This window comes from Xiphophorus maculatus, chromosome 19 (assembly GCF_002775205.1).
Source record: "Xiphophorus maculatus strain JP 163 A chromosome 19, X_maculatus-5.0-male, whole genome shotgun sequence".
In the NCBI taxonomy this organism is placed as follows: Eukaryota; Metazoa; Chordata; class Actinopteri; order Cyprinodontiformes; family Poeciliidae; genus Xiphophorus; species Xiphophorus maculatus.
In genome coordinates, this window is record NC_036461.1 from 17872925 (window position 1) to 17888583 (window position 15659).

The 15659-nt window shown below is 40.3% G+C and overlaps 3 protein-coding genes across 5 annotated transcripts; 1 reads left to right on the forward strand and 2 right to left on the reverse strand.

Annotated features, from left to right (window-relative positions):
- Window positions 1–2105: 2105 nt before the first annotated feature.
- LOC102216742 (SH2 domain-containing adapter protein F-like) lies at window positions 2106–9218 on the reverse strand. 3 transcript variants are annotated; one of them, XM_023353378.1, is made up of 8 exons: window positions 8846–9218; window positions 7532–7781; window positions 7243–7344; window positions 6886–7066; window positions 6361–6618; window positions 6109–6283; window positions 5657–5776; window positions 2106–2970 (listed from the first exon to the last, which is right to left on the reverse strand). In XM_023353378.1, the coding sequence occupies exons 2-8, from the start codon at window positions 7775–7777 to the stop codon at window positions 2784–2786; spliced, it is 1269 nt and encodes a 422-aa protein (XP_023209146.1). In that variant the 5' UTR covers window positions 7778–7781; window positions 8846–9218; the 3' UTR covers window positions 2106–2783. The 3 variants fall into 3 exon arrangements, with proteins under 3 accessions (XP_023209146.1, XP_005798409.1, XP_023209147.1); XM_005798352.2 differs by having other exon boundaries at window positions 6886–7048; window positions 8846–9216; XM_023353379.1 differs by lacking the exon at window positions 7243–7344 and having other exon boundaries at window positions 6886–7048; window positions 8846–9216.
- Window positions 9219–9926: 708 nt separating this feature from the next.
- Window positions 9927–12912, reverse strand: ccdc94 (coiled-coil domain containing 94). Its single transcript, XM_005798353.3, has 8 exons — window positions 12782–12912; window positions 12435–12535; window positions 11609–11753; window positions 11372–11506; window positions 11103–11284; window positions 10869–11013; window positions 10321–10492; window positions 9927–10234 (listed from the first exon to the last, which is right to left on the reverse strand). Exons 1-8 carry the CDS (start codon window positions 12803–12805, stop codon window positions 10125–10127), a joined length of 1014 nt encoding a protein of 337 aa, XP_005798410.1. The 5' UTR covers window positions 12806–12912; the 3' UTR covers window positions 9927–10124.
- A 949-nt stretch (window positions 12913–13861) lies between these two features.
- LOC102217245 (cocaine- and amphetamine-regulated transcript protein-like) lies at window positions 13862–15522 on the forward strand. The gene is made up of 3 exons (XM_005798354.2): window positions 13862–14047; window positions 14136–14216; window positions 14535–15522. The coding sequence occupies exons 1-3, from the start codon at window positions 13910–13912 to the stop codon at window positions 14640–14642; spliced, it is 327 nt and encodes a 108-aa protein (XP_005798411.1). The 5' UTR covers window positions 13862–13909; the 3' UTR covers window positions 14643–15522.
- Window positions 15523–15659: the final 137 nt, after the last annotated feature.

Here is a 15659-nt window from a genome sequence, read left to right on the forward strand (position 1 = left end):
CCCCACTGACACACAGGTCCGGATGGAATTCTAGAGCTAGCTAGTAGTGATGGGATTTTCGGCTCCTTTTCGAGATGCGGCTCTAATGGCTCTTCTTACTGTGGAGAGCCGGCTCTTTCGGCTCCCCATATATATTTTTGACATTATTAATTAATTAATAGCTTAAACCTAATTTTATAATATTTTGTTTCATTATTGACATTGTTAAGCACTTATGATGAGTAAAAATGCCGGATAACAATGCTATAGCAATACCGATGCGTGTGATGTCTGCATGGGCCTGTGCAGGTTGTTTGTCGAGCCTGCACGATAGGAAATGCTGACTTTGCACAGTCTGCACTCTGCCCTGGAGCTTAATGTAGCATTAAAATGAGTCCAAATCTTGCTCCGTTTTCTGTCACTCATTTATTTTCACCTATTCAGTTCTCACACTGACTCCCCTTCTTTCTGTGCTTCTTGACCGCTGAGTGAGTGTCTGTACATAAACACCTGCCGACGAACGCTATACAGCTTGGCCAGTTGCCTGCCGTTTCCACAAAAAAAGTGGAGATAAACTTTTTTTTCAGTGTTTTCCCCGCCACATTATTAATTGAAACTATGTGTGATTGGTCAGATGTGTGGAGCACACCTTGACATGAGGGCAGTGGACCGACAGAGGAAAAAAACTCTCCGCTCTAGCACTGGCAGTAGAGCGAAACGCGCAAGGAGAGGGAGAAGGGGGGAGAGAGACAGCGAGGCACCGCAGGACAAAAAAAAAAACGATGTGGGGAAAAACTATCGGCTCTGGCACTTGCAGAGCACAAGCACAACGACAGGGAGGCGGAGAGACAGCGATATACTGTAGAAAAAAACCCGGCTCCCATTGTGGAGCCGGTTCCAATCGTTCACTTCAAAGAGCCGGCTCTTAGAGCCGGATCGTTCGCGACCGACACATCACTAAATTCTAGAGCTAGCTAGTCTGACTCAAGAAAAGCGGTCCGAATAACATCTTCCCGTTCAGGAACACTACAGTGGTATCGGAACCATCTTGGTCGAGGGCCGTCTGTCTTCTTCGACTGTGCCTCATTCACAGTGAAAGCACGTCGGTGTGTGCAGTCCGTTGGTCATGACCAGGCGATGTCAGAAGAGCGATATTTGTAAGGGAACAAGGGGAGGTAAGAAAATAATAATAATAATAATAATAATAAAATTGGTCAGTCAGCGACAAACCCACTGACTGCCTCTCTTGTTGGTCGTCAGTTGCACCCAGCCACACTGAAATACGACTTTTCCCAAAAAACTTTGGGGCGATTTGGAGGCCACTTGTGGAAAAACCGTATGCGGAATATGCTGGTTTTTTTTTTTTTTTTTTTTAACAGAGTACATAATTATCTCTGCGAACACAGAGTTAAATGACGTTTCTATGACGACACCGAAAATCCTCATGATTTTTTTTCCAACACCTGCCTCAAGTCTTGGGCGATTTTTGTGGCCATGGTAACTCGAAAAGCCAACACAGGTAACGGCACACATCGGGATTTCGAGCCGCAGGTTCTGATATTCTGGGCTACAGTTCGGGCTCGCATTAATTTCTGAACGTTGAGGAGGAGAATAATAGGTGCCTGCTTGCATTGATATAGCAGAACCCAATAAGATAAAATACAATTTTTTAAAAAAAGATTTGGACGAGTATTATTCACAGCAGCAGACAAAAGGTCCATAATAACTCTGAAAGTGGTCGAAACTTCACAACTCAGTTGGGAAAATATCTTAGGATAACTAATGAACAGGGAATGCCACAAATCTGACCGTAGCGAAAGAGTGGAAATAAAAATAAAATAAATTTTAGAAAGAAAGCCACAAGAAGTTGAGATTGCTCCAAGACATTAAGGCAAAAACAAACATGTGGGAGAAGGTGTTCTGGTTAGGTGAGACCAAGGCTGAACTCTCTGGCCTGTAATTGGGACTCTGTGGTGGAAAGCCAACACTGCACAACACCTTGAACACACCTTGACTTATGATTTCCCTCAATTAACATTTAATTTGCAGTCATTACAACATGCGTCAGGTTTTTTAAAGTTAAATAACACATATTTGCTATTGAAAATAAAAAAAACAGCACAAAGTGGAAAACAGAACACCTTTATTTTTAGCTTACATTTAGAGTTGTATAAAATAGCACAGTAAATAACCTACCAAAGTTTCTTTGATAATCAGGACCACAAAGCCATAATATAACACTGTAGTAAATACTCTCTAAACTAGTATTGCAGGAGTTTGTTGTCAAGTTAACGAGTCATGTTTACCTGACACAGCAACATGACAAAACAAGAACACTGCAGGGTGCATGGCTGCAACATTGCAGGACATTCACAAGCCTCTGAAAACCAGAGTCCAAGGAAGCAAAGGCTGACTGATACTGATGTAGTGTTTGGGTTATTTATAATAGATATTTCAAGGGCAATAATAGTGTTGGTTGTTGCTGTAGAAACATTTTGACTGTGGTTTTAATAACCTGGCTATCTAGTGAAAACCACATGAGAGTAACGGGAGAAAGACAAAAAATGTTATGGTTTATCGGCACAAACTAAAGTATCCTTCGACTGCATGAAGCTCTTTAAAACGCCATTCTTGATATTAAAACAAAGATTTCATTCCAACACATTGAAAACATGGCACCAAGCAACTTCTTCAGGGCAGCGTTTGGAGGGTTGCAGTGGAGAAATGTGAAGACGTAATCTGTAAATGTTGAGTAGACATTGCTTTCAGTAGCACCAGGCGGAACAGGAGCGTGTGCGTCGGCGTCAGAGGGTCTGCACAATGACGGGGTACAGCAGGGACATGTGCTCGGCTCCTCTGATGGGCAGCTTGTGTGTGGTGTAGTAGTGGATGACCTCGGGGATGGTGCAGAAAGGAGGACTGTTTTCACCGAGAACGTAGCGGCCGTCTGCGGACTGGGTGAACTTCATGTGCATGAAGCCCTTACAACTCCTGGCAGGAAGACAAAACAACACGGGTGATTAATTCCACACAGACCGATGCGTTCACGCCTTTGTTTCTGTTAATTGTGATGGTTTTCTGCTTACGGCCAATGAGAAGCTGACATTTAAAGTTAACCCTTGGGTCAGCACATACACTCACAAACTCTAACTAGCACACTTATAGTCTAAAAAAAAGAGAAACTCATCCAAGACACTCCTAGTAAAATCCAAAACGTCACTGCGCTCCGTTCTCTTCCCGTCTCCAAAGTTCTCTCCAGAGCCTCTCTCACCACGTCTCTCGCGCTCTCTCCCCTCCAGCATACCAACAAAAACTTTTTCATTGGTCGTTTGTAGAAATGTGGTACATTTGAGGAAATCAGAAAAATGGCTATCATATTGCATTCAAGCACTTCCTGGTCACAAAACGTTCAGTGAATGAGCAGCAAATGAGAAAAATGTGCACAAAAGTATGGCGAAAATGATTGACAATAAATCTGGTCTTATTTGGAAGTAAATAAAAAACAAAACCAATATAAAAACACTACTTTTATAAAGTTTGAAGTCCATACTGTCCAACTGAGTGGAAATGAACACTCAGCATGCTGCCATTTTTGTTACAGTAGCCTTTAAAATGCGTCACATCATGCCAGCTCCAGAGCAGGCATGACCTTCGAGGGCTAAAATATTTCATCATACCAATAAAATAAAACATTTTAACACAGAAATGCTAGCCTAATGAAAATTACGGCAGTACCTAAATGCTATTTTCAAAAAGTACTGTTCATCTGACAAATGAGCCTCATCAGAATCCATGTTCTATTTTAATAAATGACTGCAAGTACGGATTTATGATCCCAGAAAAAAATGCCAAAAATCTGTATAACCCTCCTAACGTCAGATTTCTGAATGGTTAAAAAATGAAGTGCTTTCATTTTGAATAAGCGCTGGTGTCTTTGTAAAACCCCCCAAAACAAAATGGAACCACCGCTATACTATGCAGTGCACAATGTAGACAGCTTTCCTCTTCACACTTTGACTTTTAAGACCTGAAGGTCATTAGAGTACTACGTCCTAAATGTCCAATTTGAAGTTTTATGGTCCAGTCTAAAAAGTGAACATATTTGGAAATGATTTCAAATCATTTAAATCGCTTGATTTAAATCACATTTATATTTTAGTCCATAAATGCGGACTAAAAGTAATGCAACCTACACATTTATCTATAACATTTCATGTAAATGTAATCCTACCAAATAACTATGCCTTCTCACGGTACTTAGAAAAGATTAGGAGCAGCTCCAAGCCTGAGGGTGAATTATTTCACAACAGCTGGCTGACAGAGAGTCTACATGACTCATGTTGACTGACAGAGAATCTATATGAAGACCTTCAGAGAGATATGTGGATGGGAAAGGAAACATAAAATAGGCAACAGGTTCTCTTTTTTTTAAAGCTTTTGTGTTGGCTCTAGTGGCCTTTATTTGAAAGTAGTTTGACAGTAAAAAGGGTTATGAGAGAGGGGGAAGACATGCGGCAAATGTCTCCAGGCCGGGAATCGAACCTGCGACCACTGGCACGAGGACTAAGGCCTCAATACATGGGTTGTGCTTTGCCCCTGCGCCACCACAGCACCCCCAACAAGTTCTCTTTTCTTAGAAACCTCTCATCTCACACTAAAATGATAAAAAAACAGAAAAAGAGCCCATTCCAAGGTTCACAACTCTGATCACAAAAAAAAAAAAAAACGCGCCTGTAAAAATGAAACGGATTTCTTCTTTGTACAAAAACAGCAGTCTTCCAGAACCAAAGTTGCCTTGTGTAAAGGAATGACACGTTAGCCACAGGTGTGACAACGTGTTAGCAGCTTTTGTTTATATTGCTAACAGGGAGCCCAAAGCTGTCTCTGATGAGGCTAGATATGAAAAGCACCAGAAATCTTCTCGACAATCAAAAATTCAAAAGTTGTCCCCTCAAAGCATTTCTCCGAGCCTGGCACAGTTCAGATATTTTACATAATCCAGGATAGAAAAAGCAGCTCCATCATTCAGGGTTATTTTGGCGAGGGAGTGTTGATGAAAACTTTAGAAAATACATTAGCTTGATAAAACCTAAATCACCACCCAAGCATTTTGTAAATTAGTGTGCGTCGAGTGTTGAGTTTGTGTTGGCTCTCCATCCAGTATTTTTGTTTTTGTGTTCTCTACCCAAGTCTGCACATGCAGTTTGATTTATGACCCTGCTTTACACTTCTGCTTGGCAATATGTGCAGTTTAAGTAGAAAATACATACTTGAAATGTTTACATTAAGTTTTTGGTTACCTTTTTATTATGTGGCATGCTGAGGACATTTGTTAAAAAAACAATACTAGATGGACGTGATATTTACAAACTTTTGAAACTTTTTACATAATGCTTAATTAGTAGAAGAGCAGGTGAAGCAAAAATGTACAGAAGAGTAAAAGTTGCCTGAAGGTTTAAATTAAACATGATCTTACAAGCAGCAACCTTAATAGTACGATGAAGAAATTCCCCGTCGGCAGCTTCCAACAACAAAACAATGTCACAATAGTTATAAAACATTATGATAATGTGCGTTTCTGTGCTTGGATTAAAATTATGAGTAGAGAATGACTGAAACTGGACAAATGTGAGACGTAAATTGCAAACTGGGCTAGAAATTAGGGCCAAATGTCTACCTGAGTGATAAAGAGAAGTCGTTCTGGCAGGTCTGGCTTTTCCGAACCAGGTAGGAACTCTCTTTACACAGAGTCAACAGAGACTCTGCCTCGGAGCGGCTCAGAGCTCCATGATACCACCTGCAGGAAACCACAAGGAAAAATACACACGACTTGTAACTTTTTTTTTTCTTAGTAAAGACATACCCAAAGGCAAACCTTTAAGACACTGCATAAGTTGGATATAAGTGATTGTTTTTACATGGCTGATAAAAGTCTGAGATTAAAGTCAAATTATGAGATTCTAATCAAATGATTTTCCTTTCCTTTTGCCTTAATCCTCCTTCATAGTATACAGTCATTTAGGTCTGCTATGTGAAAACAGAAATTCACATTGCTCATAGTAACAAAATCACTGATTTTCACAACAAACACCGTCACCGTCATTAGCAGAAATGCAGATTTCCTCTTACACTTGCTTCTCCAGAGGCAGAGACGGATCCACCCTCTCACCCAGCAGAGGAGGAGTGTCGCCAACAAGTCGCAGAGTCGTCGCATCGCACGCGGACGACGCAGAGCCCGTCTTGGTAAACCTAGTGTGTTCCGGCTGAGCTCGGGAGCGCTCCCTTTCTGCTCCTTCGAACTGAACTGCAGCCAGGCAGAAAGCAAACCGTGTTATCCTCCTTACTGAATAGATTTCCCATCCTGGGATCGCCCGGGTTTACCTGCTAGAGCTTTAGAGATGTTGTCTTTCTTCCACTCCCACGGCTGGTCGTACTCATCAGCCGGCCTCTCGTCGTCCTGAGGCAGCCGGCTCTCCCTGCTGTCTATCAGGGCCGCTCCAGCGTCGCTTTTCTGCATCTGCTGCTGCGCTGGTGGAGCAGCTCGATGCTGGTGGTGGCTCTTTTCCTCATAAGGGTTATCGTATAACTGGCCACCGTCTCCGCTCGGGGTCCTGTTTGTCATCGTGGTGTGTTGCAGATCTAAACAGTAAACAGACAGATACGATAAAACCCCTTGAAGTTCATCACGTAGCAAAAACATCTCTGCAGCTAGCTTAAATCCCTGACGGTATAAAACCTAAAATTAGCTTTCTTTACAAACGTTCAGTAGGTTTTCGGAAAATCTTACGATAGTCAAACTTAAGAAGGATCAAAATCCTTCAAAAAGGTCTAATGTGGCAAGAGCACAGCATGCTATTGTTTGCCTTTTTCGCATTATTTCAGCCCATGCAAGTCTCATTACTAAACCTGCAATGATCCGCTGGGCTTCGAATGGCTCCATGTAGCTGCAGCAGTCTGTTGGTTCAGATTTGAGCTCCCAGTTCGGTCGGCCTCTCGGGTTTGGATGCGCATCAAAGGGATCGGAGTAATCCGTTTCACCATCTGATGCTGCCGGGGCGGAAGGAACCACCTTTACGGGGAGCCAGTCCAAAAAAAAAAAAGAAATAGCACATATAAACATAAAGGGAAAGACTTGAGTTAAGAAAGACGGCGAGAGCTGTTACATAGGAAACGTGGAAATGAGTGCAAATCAAAATAAAGGTCTGTCAGAAAGAAAATGTACAGAAAATAATATATACAAAACATTAAAAATATAATGCTTACAGGTTCTTCGTGAACAGTGACTGGACTGAGAGGAATTTTACAGCGGCCAAACTCCTGAGAGTCCACTTTAATTAGTCTGTGTTTTGGAGACACAACTTTCACCTGAATGTGAATGAAAATAATTCAAAGAAACTAAACAACCAAACAGATTGCTGACAGAGAGAGAGAGAAAAAACTGTGAACGCAAATAAATAAAACCTGAGGATGCATGATCGAAAGCAACCATTTAAGATGTGATGTGTTCAGAAAGGATTAGTTTGAGCCGAGCGTCAAGGCTTCGGTATCGTACCTCCACAGCGTCAGACAGCACAGAGCCAAACGCAGGGAAGGAGGGGAGGCTCACTGTCGTGGTGCAAGAGCTAAAGCCCCCATTCTGATGCTCCTTCTCCAAGTGTTGGTAGGGGTCCTCAAAGTCCAGCTCCTTCTGAGCTCTGTAGGCCCTCAATATCTCACTCTCAGTGTAATCTGGCCTCGGTGGCTGAGGAGGATCACGCCTGCTGCCAAGGTTTAGGTAGTCCTTTAGCCACTTTGCCATGGATCTGAGGAAAACAGTGGAGTAATACAGGACGTCATAACTATGAAATACTCGGACAGTGGCTCATAGTTGCTGGTAAAGTTTTCTCTTTCTCCTGAAGCTGGTTTAATCATCCAAGGATTAAATAACAGACCACCGTAGTTTGATGAAAAAGTCGACAATATGACAGTTCAGTAATTTACATTGCATTGCATAACTGAAATCCAGTAAAGCAGGGTCAGGTTCAAACAAAATCTCACCCTGAAACATGGCGCTGGCAGCATTATGCTGTTAGGATGATATTCTTCCCAAAGGACAGCAAAACAAATTAACAAATTAATCTTTTAAGACTGTACAAGGTGCTCGGCTGCTACGCCAAACAGAGAAGCATTTGGGGATCTGACAGTGACGCTTTCTGGATGTTTTGGAGATGAGGCGTTCATATCTGGAGCTGGAGTCGACGGAGTACTTCCAGTGTTAAAAAGCTTTAGGAGTCCAGCAGAAAAAGAGAAAAGTCTGGAGCAATAAAGCCTAAACTGCTCCTGCTGCTATAACCAAGATCTGAACACATGGTAGTAAATATGCAGGTTGTTTTTAAAAGAGTATTTATTTTAGCATTTGCAGGTGGATAAAATATAAATCACATCACATAAGTGTGTGTGGTGCAACCTTTTGCAATATATTGATAATTATAGCAAGATGCTACTACCATGTTAGTAGTTACTACAGCAACCGTAGTAATTTTATACACTTTTAATGAAAAAACAAAAAATAACTCAATCGGTCAATAATAAAAATCTAACCTCTTAGTCTTCATTGCTTTCCCGTCAAGCTTAATCAAATAGCTGTTTTCAATAACTTGAATAACATTAGCCAGCTAACTCAGCTACAGAGCTAGAAAGCGTTTAGGTTTCGAGCTAACAATTTGCTCCCCGTCTATTATTGTCAGCATAAAAAGCAGGAAAAAAAAATTTCTTTTACCTCTGAAATATAAGTTGTTGAATAAATGAACGGCGCAGCTGACGAGCATCCCCCAGTAAACACGGACAAGCTAAGTTAGCTTAAGCTAAAATAAAAAAAACAACTCACTCTCTTTCTTTGGACCGCCGGTTCCTCCCGCTCCGGTTATCATCAGGCAATTTTCATCAATTTTGTCTTTCCAAAAAAATAAGACATTCTGGAAGAAAAACCGGTTTATAGTCGGCTGGTGTTAGCTGGAGCCTTCCGGAGCGTGGAGCAGGCTGGACCGGGACAACATTGGCTGGCAAGGCTGTCTGCCGTCGACGGCACGGAGGGGGAATGTTGGGGTATTTTTAGTGCCGTAAATTTAAAGAAGCAGATTTATATCTGAGCAACCGAGCGACCATTTTCTCACATATAAAGGAGCTAAATTTAAGAATTGTATCTCTTTAGTTTTAAATAGGTCTGTAAGATGTGTAATAGATTATACCAAACGTCTTTCAGCCCTCCATTATGGTGCCATATTTGATCAAAAACAAAACCGATTTTAGACTTTGGGTTTTAAGTTTTATGTTCGGCCCCTTTAAATTAGAATTCCGACTTTTTTTTTTCCAGTGGCCTCAATCCTCTGTTATCTTCTGTTGTCTGCTGAACGTCATTTTGTGATTTTTATTTTTGGTGTAATTAGAGCAAAAGCCAATATTGAAGAAAAACTACAGGTGGCTTTTCTGGATGTTTTTATAAATATTCCTTCACCTCCAAGATGGACAAGTGCAAACGAAATGTTCATCTCAAGTAATGTTTTAATCTTTTATGCCTTGCTGAGGAACTTTATGTAAAAAAAAAAAAATGTTCCATTTGATTGATTAAATAAATATAATTACACTGGATTTCATTTTAATAACACAGATTGATACCAGGAGTTCATCAAGCTTCTAGAAACACTGGAACAAGTGTATTTTTTAAATAATGGCTGCATCTTTATGAAATATAGTGTAAATATTGCTTTCTTAATTCCTGTTTGAGTGACTTGACAGAGCAGGTATTAATGATGGAGGTCAAACTTAATTATTCAAATTTAATTGTTCATGTTTTCGCAATAAAACACACAAGAACAGTTTAAATATTTATATCTACATAATATTACAAAGATTTCAATCTAATTCATCACTACATCTTACTTGCAATGACCACTACAGTCAAATCCATCTTTTAAAGTTTGAATAAAATATTTTAATGGAACACTTTGTTCAAAAATGTTACACAATCACCATAAGTTTATTTTAACTCAAAAAAAAATCATAAAATTATATTTTTATGATTTTTATGAGGGTGGATGACAAAATAACTTGCATATGATTTAGTTTCTGAGCTGAACTTTCACACGTCTTCCTCTCTACATGTGTTGTCACTCGCTGTCATTGCTGTCGCTGTCTGAATACGCCCCCAGCAGGCTGAGAGATGACGAAACGCTGGATTTAGGAGCATCCGTGGAGTCACCCGTTGATGTCTTTGAATCTGCAAAAACAAACAAAAATTTCAATACACACGTTTGACTAAAGCAGGCAATCTGTCCTCACCTGTTTGTAATGTGGCTGCGTTACCTGCTTTTGATACAGGAGAAACAGTTGCTTCCTCTGCAGTGGGTCTTTTATCCATTGCCGTTGGTTTCTTTCGCACCACCAGGGAGCTTAACGCCCCCCGACCTCTCAGGGTTCCAACACTCTTCTCCCAGTTCTCCACCTTGGCCCTCTTTACTCCACCAGATGAAGCTCCCTGTGAAAACACAGCATGCCACCAACTCTTACTTCCTTCTTGCAACATGTTATTAATTATTTAATTATTAACAGGTTATTAATATTTGAAAAAGCAGAAAACTGTCAAAGTTAGTGACAATAGGCTATCATTATCTAACACATTGTGCAGTGTGAGAGTTCTTACACATTTTTAAGTATTTGACTGACTTTATGGAAAAATATAAATTGGGTACTAAAGAACTATGTACATTATTTATGTGTCCAAAACAATCACCCACAAGGAAATTCTTAAATTCAAATTGTGATACTGAAATATTAAGCATTAGCTAAAAAAAAAAGAACCCAAATAATGCGATTTCCTTCAAACAACTTTCTGCAACAGGGTTTCCACAAACCTGCACATCAGTTTTGTCAGTGGTGAGGATATCTGTTGGTTTGTCTGCACAGGACGTCTTTGACTGGCTGCTGCTCTCTTCCTCTCTGTCTGAATCGGAGTCAGAGTCTCTCAGTCTTTTCACAAGCACACGCTCCAACATCTCTCTGGAAAAAAAAATAAATAAAATTTTTAACTTTACAGACTGGTTTTGTTTGATGCCTGTTTTTGCTCTGTTTGGTCCTTCGTCACTCACTTCGTTTCGCGCTCATCCTCCTCTTTTTCTCGCTCCCTCTCTCTCTTTTCCAGCTCTCTATATTTATCGATCATTCCCTCGAAGTCCACCAGAGCCTGCCTCTGGTTCAGCTCCTTCAGTTCCTGGAGGTTCTCCAGAACTTCCATCTCCAACTTGGAATCCTTTGTGCGATTTTCTAACACCTGGCGACGGATCAAGACACAATCACTTCTTCATTCTTTGTGTTAACTCTAATAAGAGCAACAAACACGGTGGATTAAACAAAAGACCTTCATGGGGTTGTTCAATTCCTCATCTTCCCTCTCCTGCTGGATCCTCTTCTCCTCTTCCTCAATGAGTTTCTCAGCCTGGAAGTTACGTGTTGCGCCATGCTCCATGGCGTAGTCCGTATTCTCTGGGTCAGTCTGTAATATCATATTAAGTTAATTGATTCATATTGCAAGACTTTAAATGGACAAAAAAAGCCAGCAGTAGTTTGTGACAATGATCTGATATCTACACCTCACCTTAAATGTGATCTCAGCAAGACACCGAGTGCATTTGATGTAGAATCGGAAGATCGGGAGTCCCATGTATAGTTCGTTCTGAACGGTCTCTTTACGAGCGTTGAATTTCTTTCCCTTGTAGATGTACTCACCACATGTTTTACACCTGTGTATCAAAAGAGATATTAGCGTTTAGAAAACATTTCTCACTGAAGATCTCAATTTATTTATTGTAGCTAATAGTTTATTTACTCTGGTAATAAGGACCTTATCTTATTCAATAGACAGCTTACCACAAAGCAACTGACATAAAGCACAATTATATCTACAAAACAGAAAGTAGCTACAGTTAATATTCAACACTGTGAAGAGGGCTTATCAGATGAAGCTCTTTTCATTTCCCCCAGTAAGTACCAAGGTTTTGGGTTCTCTCCTACTTATCACAGAACATCAGTTTATCTTTCATGGTTCTTAGGAGAGGAAAGTTGCTTCCTTGCTGCAATTCTTGACACCAAACTCGCTTACAAACCAGGTACTTTCTGGTTTTTCCTGGGATCCCTGAACGTTTCTTCAAAGTAATGGGTCTCTTTGTGACGTCTTGGTACAAAATGAAGGTGATAACTTGTGTTTCCTTTGAGTTTCTATGGTTAACAAATGAAGAATAATTCAAGCACCACTCCCCTTTAAATCAATAATTCTCTTTTAATACAGCATAGGAATAATAGAAATATCATCTGCACAGTCATCCTTAGCATATCTGAAATGATGCTGCGACGTTTTAGAGGGGGCAAACAGAGCAAACAAGCTTATTTCCCCCCAATTTAGCTATTAGAATAAACAAACATACCTCATATTGAACGGAGCCATCAATCTGACCACATACTGACGATCTTTCGGGAGTTTAAGTTTGGGGATTTTGGCAGGATCGAAGTCCGGAGGGTAGTATTTCTGAGAAAAGTAGAATATTAGAGCAAAGTTTACCATTGAATGCACGCAATAACAGACCAATAACTAACAGTTATGTGATTTAAAACCTCAACGTAAACATATTAATGATAACAAAACAACTTAAAAAGCGTTAAAGTTTCAAACACAGCACTTAGCATCGCTGCTAACGTTAACCCTCTGTGATTCTTCCAAGTTGTAGATAATATCCTTGAAGTTAAAAGAAAATGTTCTCTTTTGATGACTTACATTCAAGACTTTTCTTTCGGACATTGTTGCTTTTGGTTGTAATGCAACGCAAAAAGAAAACCAAAGGATGCCGAAAAGGATTAGCTCACAAAGCTAAACTGCTGGATTATAAACTTCCGGTTGTGTCGCTTGCTTCCGACTTTCAGGATATGCTGCTGCCCCCTGCTGGTGTGAGTGGCCGCCTACAACAATATTCTCCTACACGATAGACAGACAGACAGACAAGAACATTAGAGGATTTACGCTCTAATTAATCTTTTTCATGAGCCAGTGAAGGAAGTTATGTTCCGTTTGGTGGCCTGTCAGGTGTAATGCGAGTAAAAGGTCTTTGACATGGCTTGAATGAGCAAACATAGGTCCGTCTACCTCACATTTGCCCACGTCCATTTCCTTTGAAGGAGCGTGGGGTGGTGGGGTGAAGGTCATTCGTGAAGGAGGAAATGAAATCTTGATTACAGATTGGCGTCAGAGCAGGTTAACTTGAGGTCTGATTAAGGCTGCATTGAAAAGTGAAAACATCAGAAGATGGACAGGCAGGAACAGTGTTGAATTATAGATGAAGAAGGGTCTGCGCTCATGAAGAATTCATCTCTGATAGATCCAAACTGTTCAAAGACTTAATTTAGAGTTGACACTTTCAGAATTAGTCGAACAATTGTTCTTTGTGATGCTATGATGGATGAGTTGACACATTCACAAGAGCCTCAAGTCTTTGGCACATCAACGTGACTCATGAGTGAGTCAGATAGTTGGTTTAGAGCCACTAATGTCCCAATGAAATATTGGGAATTTTGGAAAGAGTATTTCTTTTTATTGACTTTCGTTTAATCTGAAATTAAAAGCATATTTGCTGAGAAATCCACAAAGATGAGAAAAATACACACAATTTGAATTTGTGAATTTCAAGGACAAATACATTTCAGCTGGTTAAATCCTTTCCAAAGATAAAAATGTTGCAGATCAGTGTCACACAAGCCAAAGTTTAGATTAATATTTCAGAGGCTGGCTGATGTCACCATTCCCCGGGAAGCATATATAAAAAGGGGGCCGTGTTGGTGGGACATTCTTTGCAAATATATCTCTCCACTCTCCTCTGAGAAATACTCCTCTGGCTTGTATTTCAGCACCATGGTCAGCGTCCGGACCCTCCTCTTCCTCCTCACGGCCACCTGCTGCGCCTACCTGCGGACGTCCCGAGCCGAGGAGTCCTCGCTGGAGACACGCTCCGTAGACTTCACCCTGAAAACCCAGCAGGAGAAAGACCTGGTAAGAGATTTCTAGCATTCATCGACATTTTAAATGCCAAGCTGGAGCTTCCTTAGTTTTTTTAAAAAATATATGTTTTCCCTTCCAGATTGATGCTTTGCAAGAAGTTCTAGAAAAGCTGAGAAACAAAGAAATGCCCCTGGAGAAGAAGCTTGGCTGGTTACCCTCAGTAAGCAAGCAGAGCACAAACAACAACCTAAACAACAGATTTCATTTTATTTCACTTTGTTTCATTTCCCCGCTTTCTTTTTGAAGTGTCACACAAGCCAAAGTTTCCATAGTTTGACATAAAGTGAATGTAAAATGAGTTGTGACTGTACTGTTAGGTTAGGTCACTTTTTTTCTTCTTCAGTTTTTGGAAAACTACAACCCATCTCTAATTTGACTCCATGCTTTTAGTTTCAAACACAAACTCAACGTGTCACTCACAGTCTATACAAAGCCCCTGTGCACATCTGCAATTAACTTGCTTGTTTTATCTTTGCAGTGTGACGCAGGGGAGCCGTGCGCCGTGCGTAAAGGCGCACGCATCGGCACCCTGTGCAGCTGTCCACGGGGGACTGCCTGTAACTTCTACGTCCTCAAATGCTTGTAAAGAAGAGACAGAAACGCAAAGGCGACAGATGACTTCGGGTCAATTTTCCCTTTTGCCATTTTCTTTTTCATACGTAGTCATTTTTGTTCCTTCCACCTTCTATTTCAGCCATGTTGTACCGATGTACTGCGACTGTTACTCAAAGGTTTGCTTTTCTTTGCAGCTAGTATTCAGTGCACTGTGAAAATATCTACGGCAGTCACAAATTGTTCAAAATCTACAGATAATTCAGATCTTTAACTTTTACCCTCTTTCCTTTTAGTTTGTGCCAGCTGACCTTAGTGGAATTTGAACAGCAGAGAATAAATTGTCTGGGACTCCAATAACTCTTATGGTTTAATACCAATTCACCAATTAATGTTTAATGTACTATTAAACAAATGCGATATTTTGATATCTATGTTATTTATAAAAAGTAAAGTGCTCTTTGGGGCCCCCCTGCTGGCCTAATCCGTTAAGTCCACTTATTCCTTGGGCTAGTTCTGGGGATTATGACCCTTGATCACACCAGTTGGTGCGTATATTCACTACAATTAAAATTAAATGTTCACATAAATAGACTATGAGTAAATTGATAAGGACAAATTGTGCAGAAACAGTAAATCTGTAAAGTTAGGGTATGAAAGGGCCGCAATTGTACTGGTGAAGTGATGAATGTAAGATGTGATAGGACGTCAGGGCACTGTTTCTTTTCATATGCCCATTTTGATTTTCATGTAAAAAAACCCAAAACAAACAGTTATATATGTTTGAACGTGTGAAAAAAAACTTTCTGACGCTATTTTCTCCTAATTTAGTCCTTCATTGTGGAACATAAAGCTTACAATCAGTTTCTAAATATATTTGTAAGAGTCAAGAACAATAAACTAACTTTCAAATATCAAGGAGACGTGTTTATTTTGCACACATGGCACAATAAATGATATAATGTTATGGACGTGCAGTGTTATAAACAGGGGCACAAGCACCTTGTGTCTTGTCTTAAAACGAATATCAACACAATAAAACGTATATCAG

Bases quoted from the DNA above. Each gene is read 5' to 3' on its own strand.
- ccdc94 (XM_005798353.3), bottom strand. From the start codon at position 12,805: ATGTCCGAAAGAAAAGTCTTGAAT. The intron at 11,014-11,102 runs GTGAGTGACGAA...TTTTTTTTCCAG, and splicing joins GAGGATGAGCGCGAAACGAA to AGAGATGTTGGAGCGTGTGC. The intron at 10,235-10,320 runs GTAACGCAGCCA...TTGTTTTTGCAG, and splicing joins TTCTCCTGTATCAAAAGCAG to ATTCAAAGACATCAACGGGT.
- LOC102216742 (XM_023353378.1), bottom strand. From the start codon at position 7,777: ATGGCAAAGTGGCTAAAGGACTACCTAAACCTTGGCAGCAGGCGTGAT. The intron at 7,067-7,242 runs GTAAGCATTATA...TTTTTTTTTTTG, and splicing joins TCACTGTTCACGAAGAACCT to GACTGGCTCCCCGTAAAGGT. The intron at 2,971-5,656 runs GTAGACATTTGG...TCTTCCTGCCAG, and splicing joins GACTTCTCTTTATCACTCAG to GAGTTGTAAGGGCTTCATGC.
- LOC102217245 (XM_005798354.2), top strand. From the start codon at position 13,910: ATGGTCAGCGTCCGGACCCTCCTCTTCCTCCTCACGGCCACCTGCTGC. The intron at 14,048-14,135 runs GTAAGAGATTTC...TTTCCCTTCCAG, and splicing joins CCCAGCAGGAGAAAGACCTG to ATTGATGCTTTGCAAGAAGT. The intron at 14,217-14,534 runs GTAAGCAAGCAG...TTATCTTTGCAG, and splicing joins AGCTTGGCTGGTTACCCTCA to TGTGACGCAGGGGAGCCGTG.